Raw genomic sequence first — 20,850 nt, forward strand, 5'->3', positions numbered from 1 at the left:
AATTGCACAATTGAAAACCAGCTTTACCCAGTGTCATATAATGTAGTTTTCAAACACTTATAATCTTTCATAATGGGAGAATTTGTTACGATAGTTTGGGATTTCTCTGTGTTTACATGAAGTATTATGCAGCAAAAATATCAGAAGAGAATTTGTAAGGTTTTTTCCCTCAGTGTCAGAACTCATATTTTGAATTGGAAGTAAAAAAATCTATACTCAATTTCCTGACACTTTAGGAGCTGGTGACATTTATCATAGCTCATTACATCATCAACAGTAATTGGGAGAGGGGAGTTTATTTGCCACAAACTACAGAAAATTGTAGTTATATTGAGTTCCTTCTACCTGATTGGTTGATGACAATCACAATGGTCGGGCTGGGGCAGTTATTACTTGACGTGCTTTTGTGAATGCCTGCTTTCCTTTGTTGTTTGTTTTTGACTAGAATAGGTAATAGTTTAACTAGTGTCTGTTTTCTGTGAGCACAGTAAGTATGTGTCAGTCTAAAAGTTTTAGCAGTTGTCTGCTTTCCTCCCTGAAAACTTGTAAAGAAAGTGGGGGCTGTAATTGCTGCAATATTATGAAGTATCTCCTTCCCTCCCTCCCTCTCAGTCTCTCATGGCAGTTGGGGGTAAAAGGGGCATAATACACTGTGCAGTGTATGAAATAAATTATGGGACCATGACATCATCTGTAGTTGAGCAAACAGCATCAGAGGTTGAAAATAAATAACCAAGCAGGCAAGCATTGCTGTTTTTTCTTCTCACACCATTTACGTGTTTTTATAACTTCAACACTTTAAAGTAATGCCTTTGTAACTTAGAGTCAGGCCATCACCCTACACTTCATCTGTGCCCCTATTGCTCATGATACTTCCTTTTCAAAGTCAATATGGAGTAGAGAGGTTCAGAACTGCCTATTTCTGTATGGAAGGCATTCATAACATTCTTTTCCACCTACATCCTGTCTTTGCGGCCATGGTGCTGCCTTTGCTCTCTCCTTTTGTGTGTAATGCTCTTGGCAAAGGACAACAGTGCACAGCTCTCTGTGGCCCTGCTTCCCATTCACCTTGCACTCATTTTGCTGCTAAAATTGTGTTTTTCCTGCAGCAAGTGATTTTTATATGTAAATAAAATAAGTTGTTCGTGTTATGTTGTTTGCCAAAACTGTAAGAAGAAAGGGAGGGCATGTTACACCCCATGGAAAACGTACTGTGTGGATTTAGATTAGTTACTAGGAGGAAGTTCTTTACATGTAAGGGTGGTGAGGCACTGGCACAGGTTACCCAGAGAAGCTGTGGCTGCCTATACCTGGCAGTGTTCAAAGTCGGGTTGCACGGCTTTGAGCAGCCTGGTCTGGTGGAAGGTGTCTCTTCCCATGACAGGGAATGGAATGAGCTTTGAGGTCCCTTCCAACCCAAACCAGACTGCGATTCTGAATCTAAGGTTGGAAGGGAAGCGCCATAAGATTGTGTCTTTTATGATGGTAAAAATGATACTATTTTTTTCCTTCAGTATTTTTTTCTCCTGTAAATAGAATATGTCAGGTTTCAGCCCAGTATGTAGAATTCTAAGTTTTTTTTTAAATAACCATAAGTTTGGGGAGGTTTCCATGAACTAGTGGAAAATGTATTTGGAAGTCCAGATGCTTTCCCTTTGGAGGACTTAGATCCAAGTTCTCAGCTAAGGAAGCATCCTTGGCCAAGAACAAAGGGATTATTTCCCATGCACTGGGACTTCTCAGACAATTAAAAAAACCCCCAAACCCCGCAAAACAACAACAACAAAAAAAAAAAAACCCACCAAAAAATCCTTTTTTTAGGCTGATAGAAAACCCTGCATTTCTAAAGTAGTTCACAGACTTGAGCAGCTTCCTTTCCATATCCAAGAAACTTGGACTTTGGTGCTTAATTCTGGGCTTTGTGATCCTTTCTAATATGAACCACACACCCCTCTCCCCCCTCCCTGAATCCCTTCAGAGTCGCATCTACTACAAGATAATTTATTTGAAAGGAATTTGATTTAATGAAGAAAAAGTAGGATTCTCATGGTCTAGTGTAAATGTCTGTCTTATCCAGTGTAACTGCCGGTTACAGTTGCAAAGCCACAAGCATTTGATTAGCAAAGGTGAAAAAAGTCCTTGTGCAAATGGATCTAGCAGTTCCAGGAGGGAACTTGCCATGTACTTGGATATTAGATGCAGCTCTGGACCTTGCCCTCCTGGCCACCAGTGTTGCAGAGAGGGGAATTATGTGTCTGTGGGGCTGTTTGAAAGCCAGGCAAAGGAGTGATCATAGTCATGCCTTTCAAGAGGTGTGCATCCTGTTTGGAGATACACTTGACAAAGCTCAGCAAGACAAGACCGAACAAAAATAATCCCTGCTGGAGAACAAGACTGTCTTCCTTTGATGGCCAACAGCCAGATTCATGAGATCACTTCCAGTTGAATGCAGTATGAAGCAGGGCTGTGCCAGCAAGCTTATAAGAAAACTCATGCCACCAATGAAGTGGATCTGCTTAAGCTGTGTTTGAGATGAGGTCTTACCTTGTACAAGAAATGCTGTAACTATGAAGTTGCTGTAAACCACTAAATCCTGTTGGCTATTACAGTGGAGTACCATAGAGAGTATAGCCAGGCTCTGCCAAACCCCTGCTACATTCCTCCTTCCTGGTGCTCTGATACCAGGAAGTGCAATGAAAACATCTCTCAGTTTGCTGCCTGCTACCTGTGCAGGAAATTCCTGTTCCTATTCTTCAGGAACTCTTGTGTCTGTCACATTTCCTATCAGCCAGTCTAAATGTTTTGGTGACATACAGGAATTTCAAGACAAGGTGCTGAGATACGTCATTGCACCCAATAAGTAATAGATATTTCCTCAGATTTGTTGTTTTGACAGTTGTGGCTGTATATTAAATGTGACAGGTAACAGCATCTTTACTGTGGGAACAGGTTATTTTCAGTATCTGTTTACATGAACTCCATAAGTCGTGATACTTAGAAATGTGCTAAAATGTTTGCTGTTATCTGGTGTAAGCCTTACTTGCCTTGGATCCAGAGTAACAAATGATAAGCATGCATCTATTTGTCTTTATTTATTAAATATATTTTGTGTTTCCATTTCCCCTTTTCAGGCACATTGCAAGGCACAATTTTTAGACGCTTCCAGCCTAGTTTGGTGACTGTTAGGTACTTGCTTAGATTTTAGGTGCTTAAAAACTCAACCTTCTTAAAATGATTGTTGAAATACTTAGCGATTCAGTATGTTATCTTTGGCTTAGGCAGGTAATTTCTCCTCCTGTGGCCTCCGGAGGAACAGGCCTTCTCCCTGTTGGTTCTGCCGGGAACCTGAGCACTTCCTATGGGGAGATGTGGTTCACTGGGCATCTGAATCCTCAGGAGGATGCATGTGACATAACACAGAAATACATGTTTCCAAGTTTTCAGACTCTGAAGCTGCAGTAAAATGTAGTAAGCTCTATAATGTTCAATAGATGAAAATTATAGCAGAAATTACCCTTAGGAGAGACCTAAAGGTGACAAATTTATGTCTGTTTCTTACAGAGTCTAAATGTGTGTGTCAGAGTGGAAGAAAAGCTATTCCAAAATAACGTGTCTTTGTTTTAGTGGGGTTTAAACTCCACATTCATACCTTCTCTTTAGGCTACATGGTGCTTGTGGATGCTAATATCCGGCATGCACTCATCAGAAAAATTGTAGGATACCTTCGAACACCGAAGTGGAAGAGACTTGAAAAGTTAGGATGAGGAAACTGAAATTGAGTATACATTTAAGTAAAATAGCTGAAAATTTCGTGTTTCATTCTGAACTTCCAAGAATGGAGACTCACGTCTCATTCATTTGCTGTCAGGTGTGCTTCTTTAAGCTGAAGTTTAAAAGATTTGGGTTTCTTCTGTAACTGGATAACTGGTGCAGCCACAGAATGCTGCAGGAATAGGCATAATCCTGCATGTGGGCTGTGATGATATATCATTACTTTTTTCAGTTTGCCTGAGCAGCTCTGTGGATGAGATACTCTAAAGTGTATATTAATTATAAAATTGCTTGCATTACTTGTTTGGCTGAATCTTTTGTATGTAATTGGACTTTAATTAAGGTTTACTGAGAATTAGATGAAAGAAATAGTGATTATATTTTGCCCTTAAAAAGGCTGCTCCAGCTATCACTGTTGCTATTCTCCTGCCAACCCACTTTCTCATCTGCTTTTCATCTGTTTGAGCTAATTCTGCAGCAAGCGCTGGCTGTATTCAAGAGCCTCCTATAACTTTATCAGTGTACCCAGTGTGTCAAGGCAAATCTAGAAAGAAAGTAGAGTGTATTTTCTCCTTATACGCCATTTGACAGAAAAATGTATTTAGGATTTTTTTTTCAAGTATGCTCTCCAACTGTGTCTATAGATTAATGGTATTTTATATCCTTCATGACCATCCTATGAGGCAAGCACTTCTGGTTAAAATGGGAGAAGCATGAAATCTCTGTTAAAAATTATTCTTCTGTCTGTTTCTTTTTTAGAATTCCTATTGCCAAATCAAAGAGAAGTAGCTGGGAGCTTTCTGTGCGTCTAGGAGATGGAATTTACCCAGTTGCAGTTTCAAAGGATGGCTCATCATTTTCTGTAAGTTTTGCCCATTTTCCAAGCAATTCAATGTCTTGAGTCAATATACATTATTCTTGACACCTACTAAAATTCTCTTTTCTGTTCAGTGACTATAAGTGTTTATTATGTCTTTAGCAGGCATTGCTGTGAATTACAGAACAAGACTCTTTGTTAATTATATAGTGCTAGTGTACAAAGATTTTCCTCTGCTCATGCTTATGGATGATTTTTCATCTACTTGTTTATTAAATTAGTTTTCTAATTAATGACCCTGTTTAGTGTCTTGTATAGAAGTATGGTCTTATGCTCCAATGTACATAGATGAGAGCAAGAAAACCAACGCAATGTCAACAAAAATTAGATTAGCTTAAGTTAGTGATTAGAAAAAAAACAAAGAACCAAGCATGTTGGATGTGTAATCGTACTGGGATGGAATTATTCAGTGCTTCACTAAAACTGTATGTGGTCATAGTAAAATGCCAGGGTTTCAAGATGTGCCTAGGTCACTTTGGTTAAATGTGTATAAACTGTTGTTTTTACAAATAATCTCATTACTTAAGCGCTTAATGTTTTCCATGTGAAAGGCAGAAAGGCAGACCATCACAATAGAACACTAATGCTGTGTTAGGTAGTTCAGCTGTTCAGCAGCATAAAGCCAAGACACAAGCTGGTTGGACTGGAGAGTTGAGAAGGCAGATTTATAGAGAGGACTACTTTTTAAGTCTCTTAATGGTCATTCCACAGTCAAATTGAGATTCTTTTTTTATTGTTTTATTTACTTATTTACTTAAATAGATGGTTGACTTGCACAGTTTCTGTTGACTCTTAGGCAAAGGTTTACAAAAGGGTCTAAAGAGGTCAGTTTTTCCTTGAATCACTGAAAAACAGGACTATGAGGAATTCCAGAAGTCCTCTAGTTTACCTGTGCAGCTGTTTTCAATGAAGATACTCAAGAAGAGCAGAAACTTCTGTAGCATCTGCTCCGTGATATTTTTTACAGTCATGATGTTCACACCTATGTTGCATTCAGAATCATGAGATTTCTTTGAAAAAGGACATTTAAAATACTATCTCATATCGCCAAGACAGTATTGTCTCAGTGATTCACTTTCACTCTACTGGAATGCCAAGGTAAGATACATGAGTTTTAGTTGAAACTGGTCATCTTTTTAAATGGCTATTTTCACTGGCATGAATTGAGGTCATGAAAACCTAGCACTTTTAAATTTATGGTTGTTTTCTTTTTCTTGCCTAACTGGGGCAACAAGATGCTTTATCAATATCATTTCTAATATTACCTTTAACTCCATCACACTGTATTCAACACACATGCATGATGAATGTGAGAGTATGAATAGAAAGTAAGGATGTTTTCTGTTCCATGTGGATCATAGGTGCACTGTAAAAAGGATATGGAGGAGATCAGTCACTGTGGTCAGCACATTTAAAACTTTTCTCTTGCAAATGTACTACTTCAAATGTGAAAGGAAGTGGTCAGTTGTGGTATTTCTTTAAGAAAGAATTACAAGAGGTCATGAACAACTATTTCCTCAGTACCTAATTTATTGTGTTGTTTCTTCATGGTAGTGATACCTTACTCATGGAATGGTGCTTCAGGGGTGAAGGCCATGTCTTCATGCAGGTTTTTACTGAATTAAACTTATGTAATGGCCCTGACAGGCATCCTGTGAACTTGGGTTCAACCCATTGCTCAAACAACAAAACACTTCTGTCAGATTTCAGGCCAATTTTGAGTTGGACTAGCACTGGTTTGTGTGACAGGCACAGCCCTTTCTAGGAGTAGGCATTGCCTCCAGCCTTTCCACCTTTTTGTTGCAACATCACTACTAAGAGTGGTCAGCCTGTAGCTGCCTGCTGCAGTGGGAAAGACATGGAGTGGCTGTTAGTGGCTATGGGTGTTGCACAGGCCCTTCTGCTGTGAGCTCAGAGATCTAATTCGCATAGGTGGACCTCCCCAAACTAGGAGTTTAATTTAGCACAACTAATTACACAAGCATGCATATGTGTTTTTTGAGAGATTTACTTCAGTTTCATTATCTAGGTTCTAAGCATCCTTTTATGCTTCTGTCTTTATCAGCTGTGAAGGTAACCGAACATACAAGCACATACACCAGTCAGTCCTAGATGCCATGTGCAGCTGAGTTGTAAACTGCAGTGTTTCTCTAGGAAGTACTAGCTCTGATAATTTAATGCTATTGCTGCTAGTTTATCATTTTAACATACAGAAAATCATTCTCACCTATACCACCGTCCAAACGTGCATCTCAGTTTAAATGTGATGTCTTGTATGAGCACTGCGGGTAGTATAAGTCCTGTTTAACAAGGCGTATATGGAATCTGATTTCTGGTCCTGTGGTTTGTTATTCAACAATAACAAAGGTGGAGGATCCTGCTAATGTTCTTGCATCCCTGTAGTATGATGCTGTTATTACCAAAGGAGACAGAAGCACCCCTGGAGAGCTGAGCACACTCACTGTCATGGGTGAAGGGGTGAGTAAGCAACAGGGAGGAATTAGGGGCATCAGGTAGGGTACGTCTTCATGCCCTTAAAGTTGAGCCAGAGGGATTGGCGGCAGCAGCTTTTGCATTTCGATTCTACCCTAACCAATGGAGAGAGATAATTTCTTATTTACCTGCATCTGGAATATTCCTTAGCTGGTGAAACAAGTCACAGAAGGTGGATTTCACTGTAACCAGAGGTCTAACTCACTTAAACCTTAAGGTACAGTGTATTAAAATTGACTAAAGGGCTTGGGTTTGCAAAAAGCAGATATCTATTTTTGAATTCCAGGGTTGTTAACTTATTTTTCATTGTTACTGGATAAGTAGCAAAGGACATGTTTTTCTTAGTGATAATTTTAATTTTGCTGGGGTTCTCCTGTGACTGTGCTACAGACAAGAGGATATAATAAAAACGACACAATCAGAAACTTCTCAATTATTATCCAAAGCTTTATAATGGAAAAAAAAATTGCCTTAAAACTTCAAGGAAGAAAAGCCATAGACTAGGATCAAGAAAACTTGTTTCTGATCAGGAGGTATAACATACCATCAGGAAAAAAAAAAGGGAAGAAAAGAAAAAGGGGAAATTCAAAGCTTTCTTTATGAACTTTGCTGTCAGAAACACAAGCCTCACTTTTTGAACTCCTGCATTTGGTTTTTGCTCTTAAGTTGGTGTGACACGGGCTCCTGACTTTGTGGGTTGTGTCCCCTTGTGGCTTGTGACAAAGATAGCTAAATCTGTGGTGCAGTTAGATGGCCCAGTGGGAGGGCCACCTTCACATTCCCCTTCAGAAGTTTACTCTAGCTGCAAACTGTGCATTGCAGCAGCAGTGTTCGCATCCTGATTTACTTTGTTTACCACTGGGACTCTTCCAACAGTGACTCCTTTCTTTTTTTCCATAACTCTTTTACTCTCGCCAGCCGAAACCTCCCCACCTCACAGTATGCAGTGCTCTGCTCTCTGTGCAGGGAGTGTGAGCAGCAGGCTGCTCCGTGGTTCCCGCTGTTTGCAAGCAGATCATTCGTCAGCATCTCGGTCTATGGGTCATCTGTGGTTTTCTTCGTTTATCATGATAATCTTAATGAATTGTGCAGTGTTAACTGCTCTTTGCTGCTCTTTATTATTCAGGATTTTTGAGTTTTGTAACCATCTGGTTTTAACCACTTTATTTGTAACAGAGGTCCACAATGCAAGCTGGCTTTGTGCCACTTTAGAGGCCTTGCTTCCCCAAACTGAAGAATTAAAAAGGTAAATGCAAACAAGAGCAGTGCAAACAAAAACATTAGTTTACTTGTTTCCAATAGAGGTTGAAAACTTTTTGTGACTTCTAGCTTGATTTTTTTTTCTTTTAAAATAGAAGTAGCTCTGTCATCATTCTGAGGCAAGCTACATTATATGCTAATGCTTCATTTTGTATAAAATTAGTGTACTGGAATTTTCCTCATCAAACAGTTGTTTCTGGTGATACAACAAACACTTTTGCAATTAAAAAACTCGACCTGACTGGAGCATTGAAATTTATCAACTTTGTTGAGATCTACTTGCTTGTGTAACAAGAACTCACCAAATAAATTCACGTGAATGTCACATATTCTTTTTAATTTTTTCTTTGTCCTATATATGAATTGTTAGAAGAATCTTTAAGCTGCTTGTCCTATATATCCTTTTAGTTCTTTGGAGGACAGATAATCAGATTCTGGGATTTGATTAGTATTCTTACGCTGAAAATTTTTCCTTTCATCAATGGAGATCTAGCAATCAAGACTACAGCTAAAATAGAATTTGAAGGAAGAATACTCTAGTTTACATGAGACTAATGTAGAAGAGCAACAAACAGCTCAGAAGATTCATCACCAAACTCTAGAATCTTCTGTTTAGTTCAGTATCAGACGGAAATCTTCATCCTACCATTTTTGATTGCAAATCTGGCTATGAAGTTTATTTTATGATTTCATTGATACAAAGACTTGATCTGGTTTTGCTGGTGAAGGTTGGAGTCTCTTTTTTCTTTACAAAGCTTGAGTGTTGTGCAGAGTACCGAAGGGTGGCAAGACAAAAGCAAATGAGAGCCTATATATATTGATCAAATCTGGTAGCTGTGTGGTTTCCCTGCACTGTACTAAGTTGACTCTTCAAAGCTGGATGTCAACCACCAATGAGGCATGGGATCAGTGTATGGTGGCTTTGTGGCCTCTTTGCAGACTTTGGTGACTAAGGAGCTGCTCACAGCCAGTGTGGAGTTCCTTTGCTGGATGGGAGCTGCCCTCCCCGTTGTGAGCAGCTCCTTAGTCACCAGTGCGTATCACACTTCAGTGTTACGGACAGCCATGAGCCTACCTTCTCCAATGTGGATGGATTTAATGTAGGTAATATGCTCAAAATGTAGAATAAAAATAATAGCAAAGAAGGTAAGTGGCCTAAGAAAGGGAGAAAATAAATACATTGGAGCAGGTATCCAATAGTAAAGTTCAATTTATTGGATCTACCACTGTATAATTTTCATTCAAGAAAAGAATGAAAGATAAATAATGAACATGACTGTGGTGCATTCCTTTCACAGATCTAATCCAGCCTCTTTACTTCCTTCAGTGTTCTTCAATTTTATTTTTCTGCTGAGTGTGACTTGAATTAGACAACTAAAGAACCATCTTTGTGGTGGAGGAGGTGGTAGAAAAAGGGATGGGTCATCTTGTATTCTGTCTACACCTCTGCTTTCACAAAAGCAGAATGAATTAATTGAAAGGCTCAGATTATGAGTACCAGCAGTAAGTAATTACACTTTAGAAGGTACAGTCGTGTTTCTTTTTGCTTGAAGTTTGTTGCTCTAAGCGTAGGTTGAGGACCTAATTTTAGTTCAATGAGTGATTTGTGGCTGTATTTTGTGCAATAAACTGCATTCTTGAAAACCTTTTTGGCATAATCAGTTTTCCCATTCTTTGCTATTGTATAGGAATCTTCTGTCTTGAGGATTCTTTATTGCTGATTTGTGTGATTTCTCTGCAAGTAATTGTTACTCTCCTTTTTCATGTTTGAAAACAGCCTTTTCTGTAAGGGTTCTTCATCTCTGTGTAGATGCATACCTTCCCACACCACTTAGAATCATCCTTTCATCTGTTTAGTTGACAAAGAATTTCCAGATGTTTTTACTTATAAAGTAGCTTCTTATCATTGAAGTTGTGGTGAATGAAAGTTGTTTGGTTTGGCTTTTCTTAAGTGTAAGGTGAAATAGTTCAGAAGTGACTTTGAGCAAATGGAAATTTGATACATTTCCAGAGGGACCTGTGTAGATCAAACACTCAATAAGGAGAAAAAGCTTAATTACTTTTTTAGATTGCTACTAGAATGGGCTACCATTTTCACATTGCATTGGGTCATCACGTCCTAAATTCAAATTTAAGAACAGGTAAATATAGTTCAACACATGAAATCTGTGAAAATTTGTGAAGCTTGTTCAGCTCGATGAGAAATTAATAGTTTTATGGATTGTTTTGAAAAATATTTTCCCCCATATTTTTCATGAGAATTAAAGAATTTATTAGGTATCTATGTATGTGGAAAATTGGCCTATGTACTGCTTAATATTTGCAAAGGAAAACCGATTGTATAATATATAAATGAGAGCGTAACAGTACAAATCTAATGCATTATTGTCATTGTTATCTGAATACATCCTTTATCATCAGCATGCAGTAGGTAAGTATTTATCTGTATGCTGTAATTTAGTGAATTCATGTATATCTAGTTATGATTAATCTTTGACTTAAAATTAAAATGTAAGTAACATTCAATTAGGAGAGCTCTGCTGTATTCATTTGCTGTAAATGTTATGACTGAGGGTAAGTTGATTTAAAAATTACATTATGAAATACATTCTTTGTTTTGTGAATTATCTTCAGGGAAGGAAAAATGCTTAAGGAAAAGTATCACCCAAAAATCAAACTAGGTGCAGCTGAACTATGCAAAGTATCAGGTATAAAAGCAATAGCATAACGAAAAATCAGAGCAATGATACAGAAACCTGCTGTAAGCAAGTGTAGTCCACATTTAATTCCTTTTACACAAATGTGAAGTGAGCAGGATCATAATTCAGTGCATATTAAGTTCTGTCTCTCCAGTAGTCCATAACGTTAAATAACATTGCCCAACTCTATCAGTATAAAATTAATAATCTTGTTAGGAAAATCAATAAAATACAAGAATTATTATTAGTAGTATTTCACATTTCTGGTATGCTTCAGGCAAATAATAATATATAACTAAGTGGTCATACAAAAGAAATATGAGAGCTGTATTAATAGGGATGAAAAGCAAATACCAGTAGGAATTAAAACAATAAGAGGGGTAGCCAGTAGAGATACAAATTAACATATATCCCCAGGAGCAGTAAATGAAGATTTTCTGGTTAATATAGTTCTAAGTATATATCGTTATACATTGGAATGTTATATATGCAATAGTTTTATGTATAGAATAAAATACTCTGTTAGTCCCCTGTCTTATATTAGTTTGATTGAACGGAAAGTGCATGTGTAAAGGCACCACTGGAGAGGGCAGATAATCCTTACAGCTGTAAGCAGAAAAATTTTCTTGCCTTTTTCCAAGTGGTTTATATTTTACTTGCAGAGTAGCACACAAATTCTTCATTGCAGAACATGTGCAGTTATGCAAACAAACCTCTTCATTACCAAGTTCTATAGGTTGTATACCTACAAAATCTGTTGTTCTAGAGGTTGTGTACTTACTTTTACCCTTTTAATTCAGTTTCAAATCAAGAACATTTTCTGATTGTAAGACTTAAGTGTTTTGTATAACGACAATTGTATAATGCAGTATGCATAAAATAGCTCTGTGGCAAGAGCAAAATCCTTGATTTCCACCCTTGTAAAGTATTACCATTATCACTGGGCTGTAGTAGTGCTCCTACTTGTTGGCTGACTCTGTGGCTTTACAGATCCTGCATTTCCTTCTCTACAGCGGCAGATTTACTGGAAAGAATTGAGGCTGCCCCATCTTATCCAGTGGTGTGGGGACAGCTTCTCCTGGGAGGCAAGCACTGCACACTTGAATCCTTCAGTCTGAGGGAGAGCACTGGTCCTCATGTTCTGACTCTGTGGGCAGAGGCTTTAATTGCTACGTTTCTGTGGCTGCTGATGTGTTTTTTAAATGAAGGTAGTCTTAGCCTCAGTATCTTGTTGTCAACTCTGTGTTTCCGGTATGCATTTCTGTGCTGCTGCATCGAGTCTCTCAGAGAATATAAATGCTGGGACATATTAAATGTGATAGAGGTAAAAATGCTTAGGTAAATATTAAGTATACCTGTATAATATTTCTATGTACTTGTATTAGGCGTGCCTCTGTACTAAGCAAAAAGGGAAACAGAGTGCATTTGGATTGCATGTTTAAGCATGAGTTTAGTAGTAAGTACATGTAGGGGACTGGTACAATAGGTGTGTGTCTGCTTTGTAAAGAGATACTGTTGGCTTGGGTTTCTGTATCTTGGATTAGTTTATTCACATAGTACTCCATAAGCATGTGGAGAAGGTATCTACAAGGGTGAGAACTAAAAGTTACATGGAAAGTAATAAATTAATTGTGTAGTTTTGAGTATATTTTCCCCTCTATGTCAGTGTCATGGCTTGGTTAGAGTAGTTTTTTGGAGATCTGTAGTTCTGCTACAAACCTCACAGTAACGTATGGTCTTGGCGCTGGTATGTAGCCTATAAGAAAAGTTTAAAAAGAAAATGCAATGAAAGGTCTGAGGTGCTAAAATGTAAAGTATTTTAAAAGCAAATGTGGTCAATTTGGATATTTATATTCCTTGTGTTAGAGTCAGACTTCTCTTCATTGTTTTAAAGCATGGTTCTTAAAAGGCAGAGAAGGAGATAGGTTTTTACAATGTTTAATTCTAAATTGCCTAATCAAGAACTTTACCCACACAGGTGGCTTCATAGGATGAATTCCTGTGGTATGAAAATTGGCATGATGTTCTGCCATGGGTCATGATCCAGTGATTCCAGGAATTCCAGTGAAAAATAAACTGAAATATAAATTAATAATCTATAACAATACAGAGAAATAACATACCGTTTTCTTTCTTCAGAAAGTCTTGTTTCTGGCATAACAACATGCAGTGTGTCCTGCCACCCTTCCAGTCCTTCTGTGGTCTTTTGGTTTAAGATTGACAACTCCTTGGGGCATGGGTGTTGTCTTCATTTGTGTGCCATGCACACTTCAGATCCTGCACCACAACATTAACAGTTTCTAAAAAGAATGCTTACATGAGCATCACTTAGATGCTTTCCTTTACCATTGATTCTGCATTCAACAAAACTGGAAAGAAAAAGCCAAACCAACTCCTCCCTGCCCTCAAAAACCCCTCCAACTTCCCAACCCCCTGCCCAAATTTTGTAGAATGAATAGGTTAAAAAATGTTGTGAGCTCCTCCTGCTGGTTCAGGAGTAGCAAGAGTTACATTTAAAAGCATGCTAACGTAATGTTAAGAGCCTGGCTTGTTACCACAAAAGTCATAGTTAACTCTGCAGGCCCTGGATGATGTTTCATCTTTAATTCTGTTCTCTGGGCAAATATCAGCACATTTAATATTCAGTATGATACTCTAGTTTGGGATCTCTTGATGCTTTGGCACAGGGGGAACTGTAAGGTCGTTGACGCTTTGAGTTGCTTTCTTAGCTCTAAATTTCTTCACTGCTTTTTTTCCCCCCTTTAATTTAATTTTTAAGTAAGGCAGACTATTAACATTACTTTAATGTAGCTTTTATGGCTTATGAAAACTCATGCTGCTGTAGTGGATAGATGTACGTCAGCTGTGACTAAATGTTTTGATGTAGTCTTCTCAAAAGATAGACTAGAAGAGCTTTCCTTTGAAATATGTGAAGCAGTTTTAGACACAGCTTCTCAGATGGATCTAATTAGTCTTTCATATGGACTGGATGTCCGTTTGTTGCAGCTGAATTCTCATTTCATTCACCCATAACTAGAAACACCTCGCTTCAAACGTGTTTCTTCAAAGAAAGAAGGGTTTAGGGTTCCATGTTTTACTGCTTTTTGATGTTGGTTTCCCTTTAACTGAGAAGACCTTATGTTTATACAACTGTTATTATTAAGAAAACATAGCTTTGTTCATGAGAGTTCATTCTGTATCAGTGTTGGCTATTGGTAGGAGTTGGAGATCTGTGCAATACAAGACTAGTGGGACAGCTGTATGTCTAGCTATTAAGCTTGTAATGAAGATTTGAATGTAACCAGGGAACCTGGGTTATGGGAGAATGAAAATTAAGATTAGAGATACAAACAAGTCTTATCAATGGATAGCAGTCCTATTTATTGTTAATATACAGCAGTCACCAAAGAGACATTGTACTCTGTGCTGTTCCCCATTTAGAACATGCTTACATGGCACAGTTTAGGACAGTACAAAGGAACCAATGGGACTAACCTGGTTTGGGCAGTGCTTCATTAGTGAAGCTGTACTGCTCTTAGTTGAACTAACTTGTAAATAGCTGGCATGCACACCTCCATGTGATGCTGCATTATACCATCTTGTGCCATCTCTGCAGCAAAGAGTATTGTGAGAGCTGTAGTGGCAAATACATGATTGATCAGTGTAAAATACTCAGTGAATGATACTTGGATACTGCTAGGGTTGATTCTTAAGAAAAATGAGTGGAAGGCAAGGAGACAGATACTCCACCTGTGTTTATTCCCCACAGGCTGTTTTGCTGTCATAGCATTGTTTAGACTAAGAGGAGCTGGTTTGCAGAAACAGGGTGATGATGCTGGCTTTACACCTCTGCTTCCCAGCAATGTAGCTTGCCTGGTTTTGCCAGTGTTGATTGCCATTCACCTCTTCTCTTCCCTGTCAGAGGAAGGACAGTCCAGCCTAATTGCCTCAGATGGGACATGGTGATAAAAAAGGAGAGTGTGATGTGGTCTGTTTGCAGTCTGGCACTAGAAGAACTGTCTGCTCTGTCTCTTGTCCATGTTAGTAACTGGCAGCAGACTTGCGTGTCTGTTAGGAAACTATTTGCTGCTCCTAGCCTCACCCAGTCATTTCCTTCATTTGCCTCTTAGCATGTCATCTTTCTTAAGCCCTTTGCTTGTCCACAGGTGGCTTCAAGTTCACATTTGTCCTGCCAAAAAGCAGGTCTGGGGCTGCTGTGCAGTTACATACAAGGTTGCCAGCTTGGCTGCTGGATGACAACTTAATTGTCCTTGTCCGCCCAAGAGCTGAATGGGGCACTCATTTTGTTCTCTGTGCAGCTTCTCATTCTCATAAAACTTGAATGGATTTTAATGTTTTGTTAATACTGACCAGTCAGTGGGTTCAGAAGTCAAGTATGTGGTGGGGATTTAGAGGAGGGACTAGCAAATAGGTAGTGCAGTTTGTTGTCTCTTTTTGTGATGTGGCTAAAGGTGCAGTTATTGAAAGGGTTAAGAAAGAGAACAAGGCTGTTCTGAATGCAGGAGGAGGGAAATGATTTTTAATTATCAACAATGAATTGCATCACTGTCTGTGGCTCATAAAGAGAATAAAAAAGGAATCTGATTCAAGTGGCCATAATCTACTGCTTATGGTTTATTTCATTTTCGAGAGAAAATCTACAGATTTCTAGGATGTACAATAAATTCAAATCAAATGGAAACTGAGATAAACCTATAGCTCCATCATTCTAGAATTATTTCAGGTAATCTTGTGTGCACCAGTCTTTACTTAAAAGGTGGTTCTCGCAGTTGCAAAATAATTTAGATTTTAGGAGTGCCAGAGGACAGGTGTGCATTTTGCAATAGCTTTAACTATGTGACTGTATGCAGAATCCTTTTGCTGTTCAGTGTATTATATAGGCCAGCTCTGGGCATTTCTCATAGTTTGTGAAGTGATGGGGACTGTTGTCTATAGAGCTTTGTTTCATTTGTTACGGAAATGTGAAGAGAAGCAATGTACAAGGGTATGGTAGAAAAAGAAGAGTCAGTCTTATGGTAAAGGGGGGCTGTGTGTTGATGTCTATCTTTGCCTCTGCCAAAGTCTGTCAGAGATAATAACCAAATCTTTGAAACCATACTTTCTAAATGCAGACAGTTCTGCATGGTTTTCATTCTCTGAGCCTCAAACTTTGCACTAGAATCAGTCATAGAAACACTGAATACTTACAGCTGCTGGGGAGATCACTGCTATCAGAATATTTAAAGTTACCAAACCAAGTTCTCTGCACTATAAGTTTTCATGTGCATCATCTATTTTGTATGGTCTTTGTAAACTGTAATCTGTTGATGTCTCGCCTCTAATAGATGGTGCAAGAAGATGGGACTGTGCTGAAAATAAACAGATGTTTCTCTAATGTGAAAGAGTGAAAGCACTGTGTACTAAGGGAGACACAAAAAACATGATGTAAAATCATAGAACGGTTAAAGGGGCTAGAGGGGCAGGATCACCTCCTTCAACCTGCTGGTCACGCTCCTTTTGATGCAGCCCAGGGTACAGTTGGCTTTCTGGGCTGTGAGTGCACACTGAAGCTGGCTCATGTTCATTTTCTCATCGACCAACACCCCCAAGTCTTTCTCTGCAGGACTGCTCTGAATCTCTTCTCTGCCCAACCTGTAGCTGTGCCTGGGATTGCCCCACCCAGATGTAGGACCTTGCACTTGTCATGGTTAAACTTCATGAGGTTGGCATTGGCCCACCTCACAAGCGTGTCAAGTTCCCTCTGGGGGACCTTCCATTCCCTCCAGCATATGAACCAAACCACATAGCTTGGTGTCATCAGCAAATGAAAAATACTTCTGTCTGTGGACTATGCCTTGAGTAGCATGCATTAAGCCTACCTGAACAATTTGGAGACTAGTTTCATTAATGAATATTGTTCAGTAATGTGTCCACAGCATTTCAATCTGTTTATAATATGTATACAAAGGAGATGAAGTGAGGTAGTGCTTCATATCTCAAATTGTATCAGTTTGTGATATTTACCATCACATAAAGGTGGGTCTGAATTTATCAACTCTGTGTGTAAGAGCGAACTCCCTGCGTTCTTACGTATTAGTTCTTCCTCTACCCCCTCATTCCCCTCTTCACAGCTGCCCCCCTTTTGCTTTGTAATATAATGCTGATACTCCAAGGATTTGTTAGCTTGGTTGGATCCATTAAGGTCATTCCATAGACCTCTGTGGTGAGCTGAGAAGTGTAATTGCTGCTAAGATGGACATTTTCTTCACAGCACAGTAAGGGCAACGAACAGTAAAGTTCAGGAATTTGAGTTTTATTGCAAACTCCATTTCTGAAGGGTGATCAGGTATACAAAGGTTGTGCCTTCTTCATGTTTGCTTCTTTTTGCTCACTGCTAGTAATGTAACAGTTTTCAAGTCCTGCCTCTTCCCAGCCTGTCTCTTGGGCCTGGTGTCATTGTTCTGGCTTGTCCTAGTTTTCACCCCTCAGTCTTCTCATCTGGTCCATGCCCACTGTCTGGCCAGTCCGAACCTCCCTGTTGGACTTCCACATCACCTAGCAATCACTCTTGGTTCTTTTCTACAGGACCTTCTCCCATGTAGCCGTGCCCTGCTCCACAGGCTTCCAGGCTTGTGTCCATGCATTGGTCTTCATTTCTATTTTCATTTCCCAAGGCTTCACAATTGTTTTGCTTGTCCTATTTCTTCTACCTTATTATTTGGCTAGTCCTTTTTCTGAATTCAAGCTCTCACTCCTTAGATAGTCCCCTCTTTTCCTTCATCCTATCCTTCTAGTCCCTTCTTCCTTGCACAATCAGTGCATACTTCCATATCTTTCATTCCCTGGAATGGAATGTGTTTCTGTTACTGCTTCCATGTCCTTTCTCCATTTGTAATGTTTAGTTGCCTTGTTCAATGAGGAGTAGGGGTACTCCTTATTTCTTGCTCCAAATTTTCTGGTCCATCTTTTCTTCACCTTCACTTTACTCCAGTCTGACTTCACTGACACTTCCAATCTTTGTTACAGTCTGCTTTCTCCAGTCACGGGGCCCTCAGCATCCAGGTTTTGTTGCTTTATACTACTGCTTCCTTTGGTGCTCAGCCCTAGCAGAAGTAAGCATTGAAACTACAGAGGTGACGGTCTTACTAGGATTATACTTGACCTGGCATTCTGCACAATTTCAGGAGAAGCTATGTTCAGCCAGTGGGCTAGCATGGGTTAAATACAAGGAAGTGTCTTCTAAAAGGGAGTGTGGTGATCTATGGGTAGGATTTGGGTTTTGCAATGCATGGAACTCATACAAAGTTATGCAGTTTGTGGGAGGATAGTAGAGGTGCATTTCAGCTGTTTCACTTCCCAGGCAGATTTTCAAGCTTCTGTTCCAAATGGTAAAGGAGATGTTGCAGCTTTTCACATAAAAGTCAGTAGGGTTCAGTAATTTGGCCAATGAGATATTCTTGTTCTGCATCAGAAATGGCTGCATATTTCTCTGAAATGTTTCCTTTCTGAAATCACTTCTGAATGACTTTTCAACCTAAATAGGGCTCATCTGAGTTGTAAGAAACTGAAAATACAGTGTAATTATGGGAGGAGTCAAATGACTTTGGCACTAAGGCTCTTCCATTCCACCTCATGCTGTCATTCTGTGTCCCAGACCCAGGCCTTTTGGCAGGCTCTTCCTCTGCTTCTCCCATGTTCCTTCTGTCTTCATTCCAACCTTCTCTTTCTGTTGTGGCTGCCCTCTTGTTTCCACCATCTAACCTCTATCAGCTGTTTCCTTTATTGCCGTAATTGCTGTGTATTTGCACATGGTGACCTCTTTGTCACTGTTGGAGCAGGCCAGCAGTTGGATTGTAACAGACTAGTTTGCATGCAGTTTATCCTGTTTTATTTAAATATTTTTCTCCTGGCTGACAGGAGAAGAGGAAAACGATTTAATGAAAAGTGAGCATGGTTACACTGGTGTCGTGGTTTAAACGAAGTCCCCCAACTCCTGGAGAGTTAGGAAGGAGAATCCAAAAAATGTAGCCCCCATGGATTGAGATAAGAACGGTTTAATTGCTAAGGCATAACACAAAACCCCTACTGCCATTTACTACTACAAATAATAATGATACAGCAAACAACAAGTGAAAAGAATACAACACCCCACCAGCCACCGACCCATAACTCACTCCACCCTGCCCGGCCGAGCACCGCCTGCTCCCTCCTCCATTTTTCTCCAGAGCTCTACCCCTCCAGCTCTCTCTTTCCCAGTATGCATCCTGGGTATCACGTGCTATGGTATGGAATACCTCATTGCCTAGCCTGGGTCAGGTGTCCTGTCTCTCCTTCCTCCCGGACTCCCCTCCTCCACCTGGCTGGAAAAAACCTTGAACAAAAACACCCTCAAAACATGCTCAAACCATGACATTATCCACCCCTTATTCCATACCATTCACGTCATGCCCAGATCCCACATTTTCAATATACCATCACTCTTAAGTCCACCCCTCGATCATGAGACATCTCTATGTTGCATCTCTGGACTGATAGCCTGAAGTATCTGGGCCCACCAGGCTCAAAATCATTCACCGTCCCCTTCAGCAGTTCTACAGCTTGCTGCTGGGGACTCCATACAGCTGCCTTCCACCTCCAGTGCTTCCAAAGCACTGGAGGGGCCCAGTGGATCAGATACCTGGCCATACTGTCCCACATGCCCTGCCACTCATGACTGTCCAGCCTTGGGAACAGTCTCCTGGTGCTCCTATATCCTTGTCTAACCCTAGACAAGACCCAAACCTGACTCTGCTTAACTTTTGGGATCAGACAAAATGATTGTGGATAGAACACACTCTGTGTGTGTGCCACCATGCTGATCCCTATCACAATCAGCAGGCAGGTCCCAAGGGCACCCAAAAGCCATTCATAACCGTCAGAACTCTCAGGTGTTGCAGCTGCACTTGTCACTGGGGCTGATGTAGCTGCCCTGCTTGCCAGTTCTCTCACCACCAGCTTCTCTTCTCCTGAGTCCGGATCTTCCTCCTCTGCCTTGCTGGGAAGTGCTGCGTGGTCTCCTGCATCCTGCTGGGGGTCAGCGGGCGACTTCCGGGGGACACTCTCGGCTGTCGGGGGGTCGGGAACGGCCGCGGGACTCACCTCCCCCGCTGCCTGATCCCGCTGCTCAGCTACCGCCCTGCTCCGCTCCTCCCCCGCCTGCTCCCGCTGCTCTGCCACAGCCGTTTGGCTCCCCGTGCTGCTCTCCCTGGCAGCCTCAGCTGCCGGCAGCTCCCGGGGCCGCTCCTTCCTGGCTTCACGCAGCTCCACACAGACGACGATGAGGATAAGGACAAGGATGGCGAAAAGCAGCAGGACGGCCTGGTACAAGTCCAAGTCCACGGCCACGTCCATCCCCCCCTGCTGCCGGAGCCCCACTGTATTACAAGCCTCCGACACAAAGTACAGTGAAACAAAAACTTTAGCCCAAGCCCCATGATCGACAAACACAAACACATACAATCCATACACAAAGTACCCGGCAAAATCCCGAAACAGCGAGATCCAGAGAAAAACCTCTAAGAGCCAATAAATCAGCATTGTGACAAGAGACCATAAATCCGCTCAGATCTGTTCTTATCTCAAACCCTCAGGCCCCACGTTGGGCGCCAAAAATGTCGTGGTTTAAACCAAGTCCCCCAACTCCCGGAGAGTTAGGAAGGAGAATCCAAAGAATGTAGCCCCCATGGACTGAGATAAGAACGGTTTAATAGC

The 20,850-nt window shown here is 40.4% G+C and overlaps 1 protein-coding gene across 1 annotated transcript in view; it reads left to right on the plus strand.

Annotated features, from left to right (window-relative positions):
* The window catches only part of PCCA (propionyl-CoA carboxylase subunit alpha), a 274,818-nt gene that overhangs the window by 159,270 nt on the left and 94,698 nt on the right, over positions 1-20,850 (plus strand). The window contains exon 19 of the mRNA XM_031045567.2: positions 4,531-4,633. Coding sequence (XP_030901427.2) covers positions 4,531-4,633 — 103 coding nt within the window. The remainder of the gene's footprint in view (positions 1-4,530; positions 4,634-20,850) is intronic.

This window comes from Melopsittacus undulatus, chromosome 2 (assembly GCF_012275295.1).
Source record: "Melopsittacus undulatus isolate bMelUnd1 chromosome 2, bMelUnd1.mat.Z, whole genome shotgun sequence".
Taxonomy (NCBI): domain Eukaryota; kingdom Metazoa; phylum Chordata; class Aves; order Psittaciformes; family Psittaculidae; genus Melopsittacus; species Melopsittacus undulatus.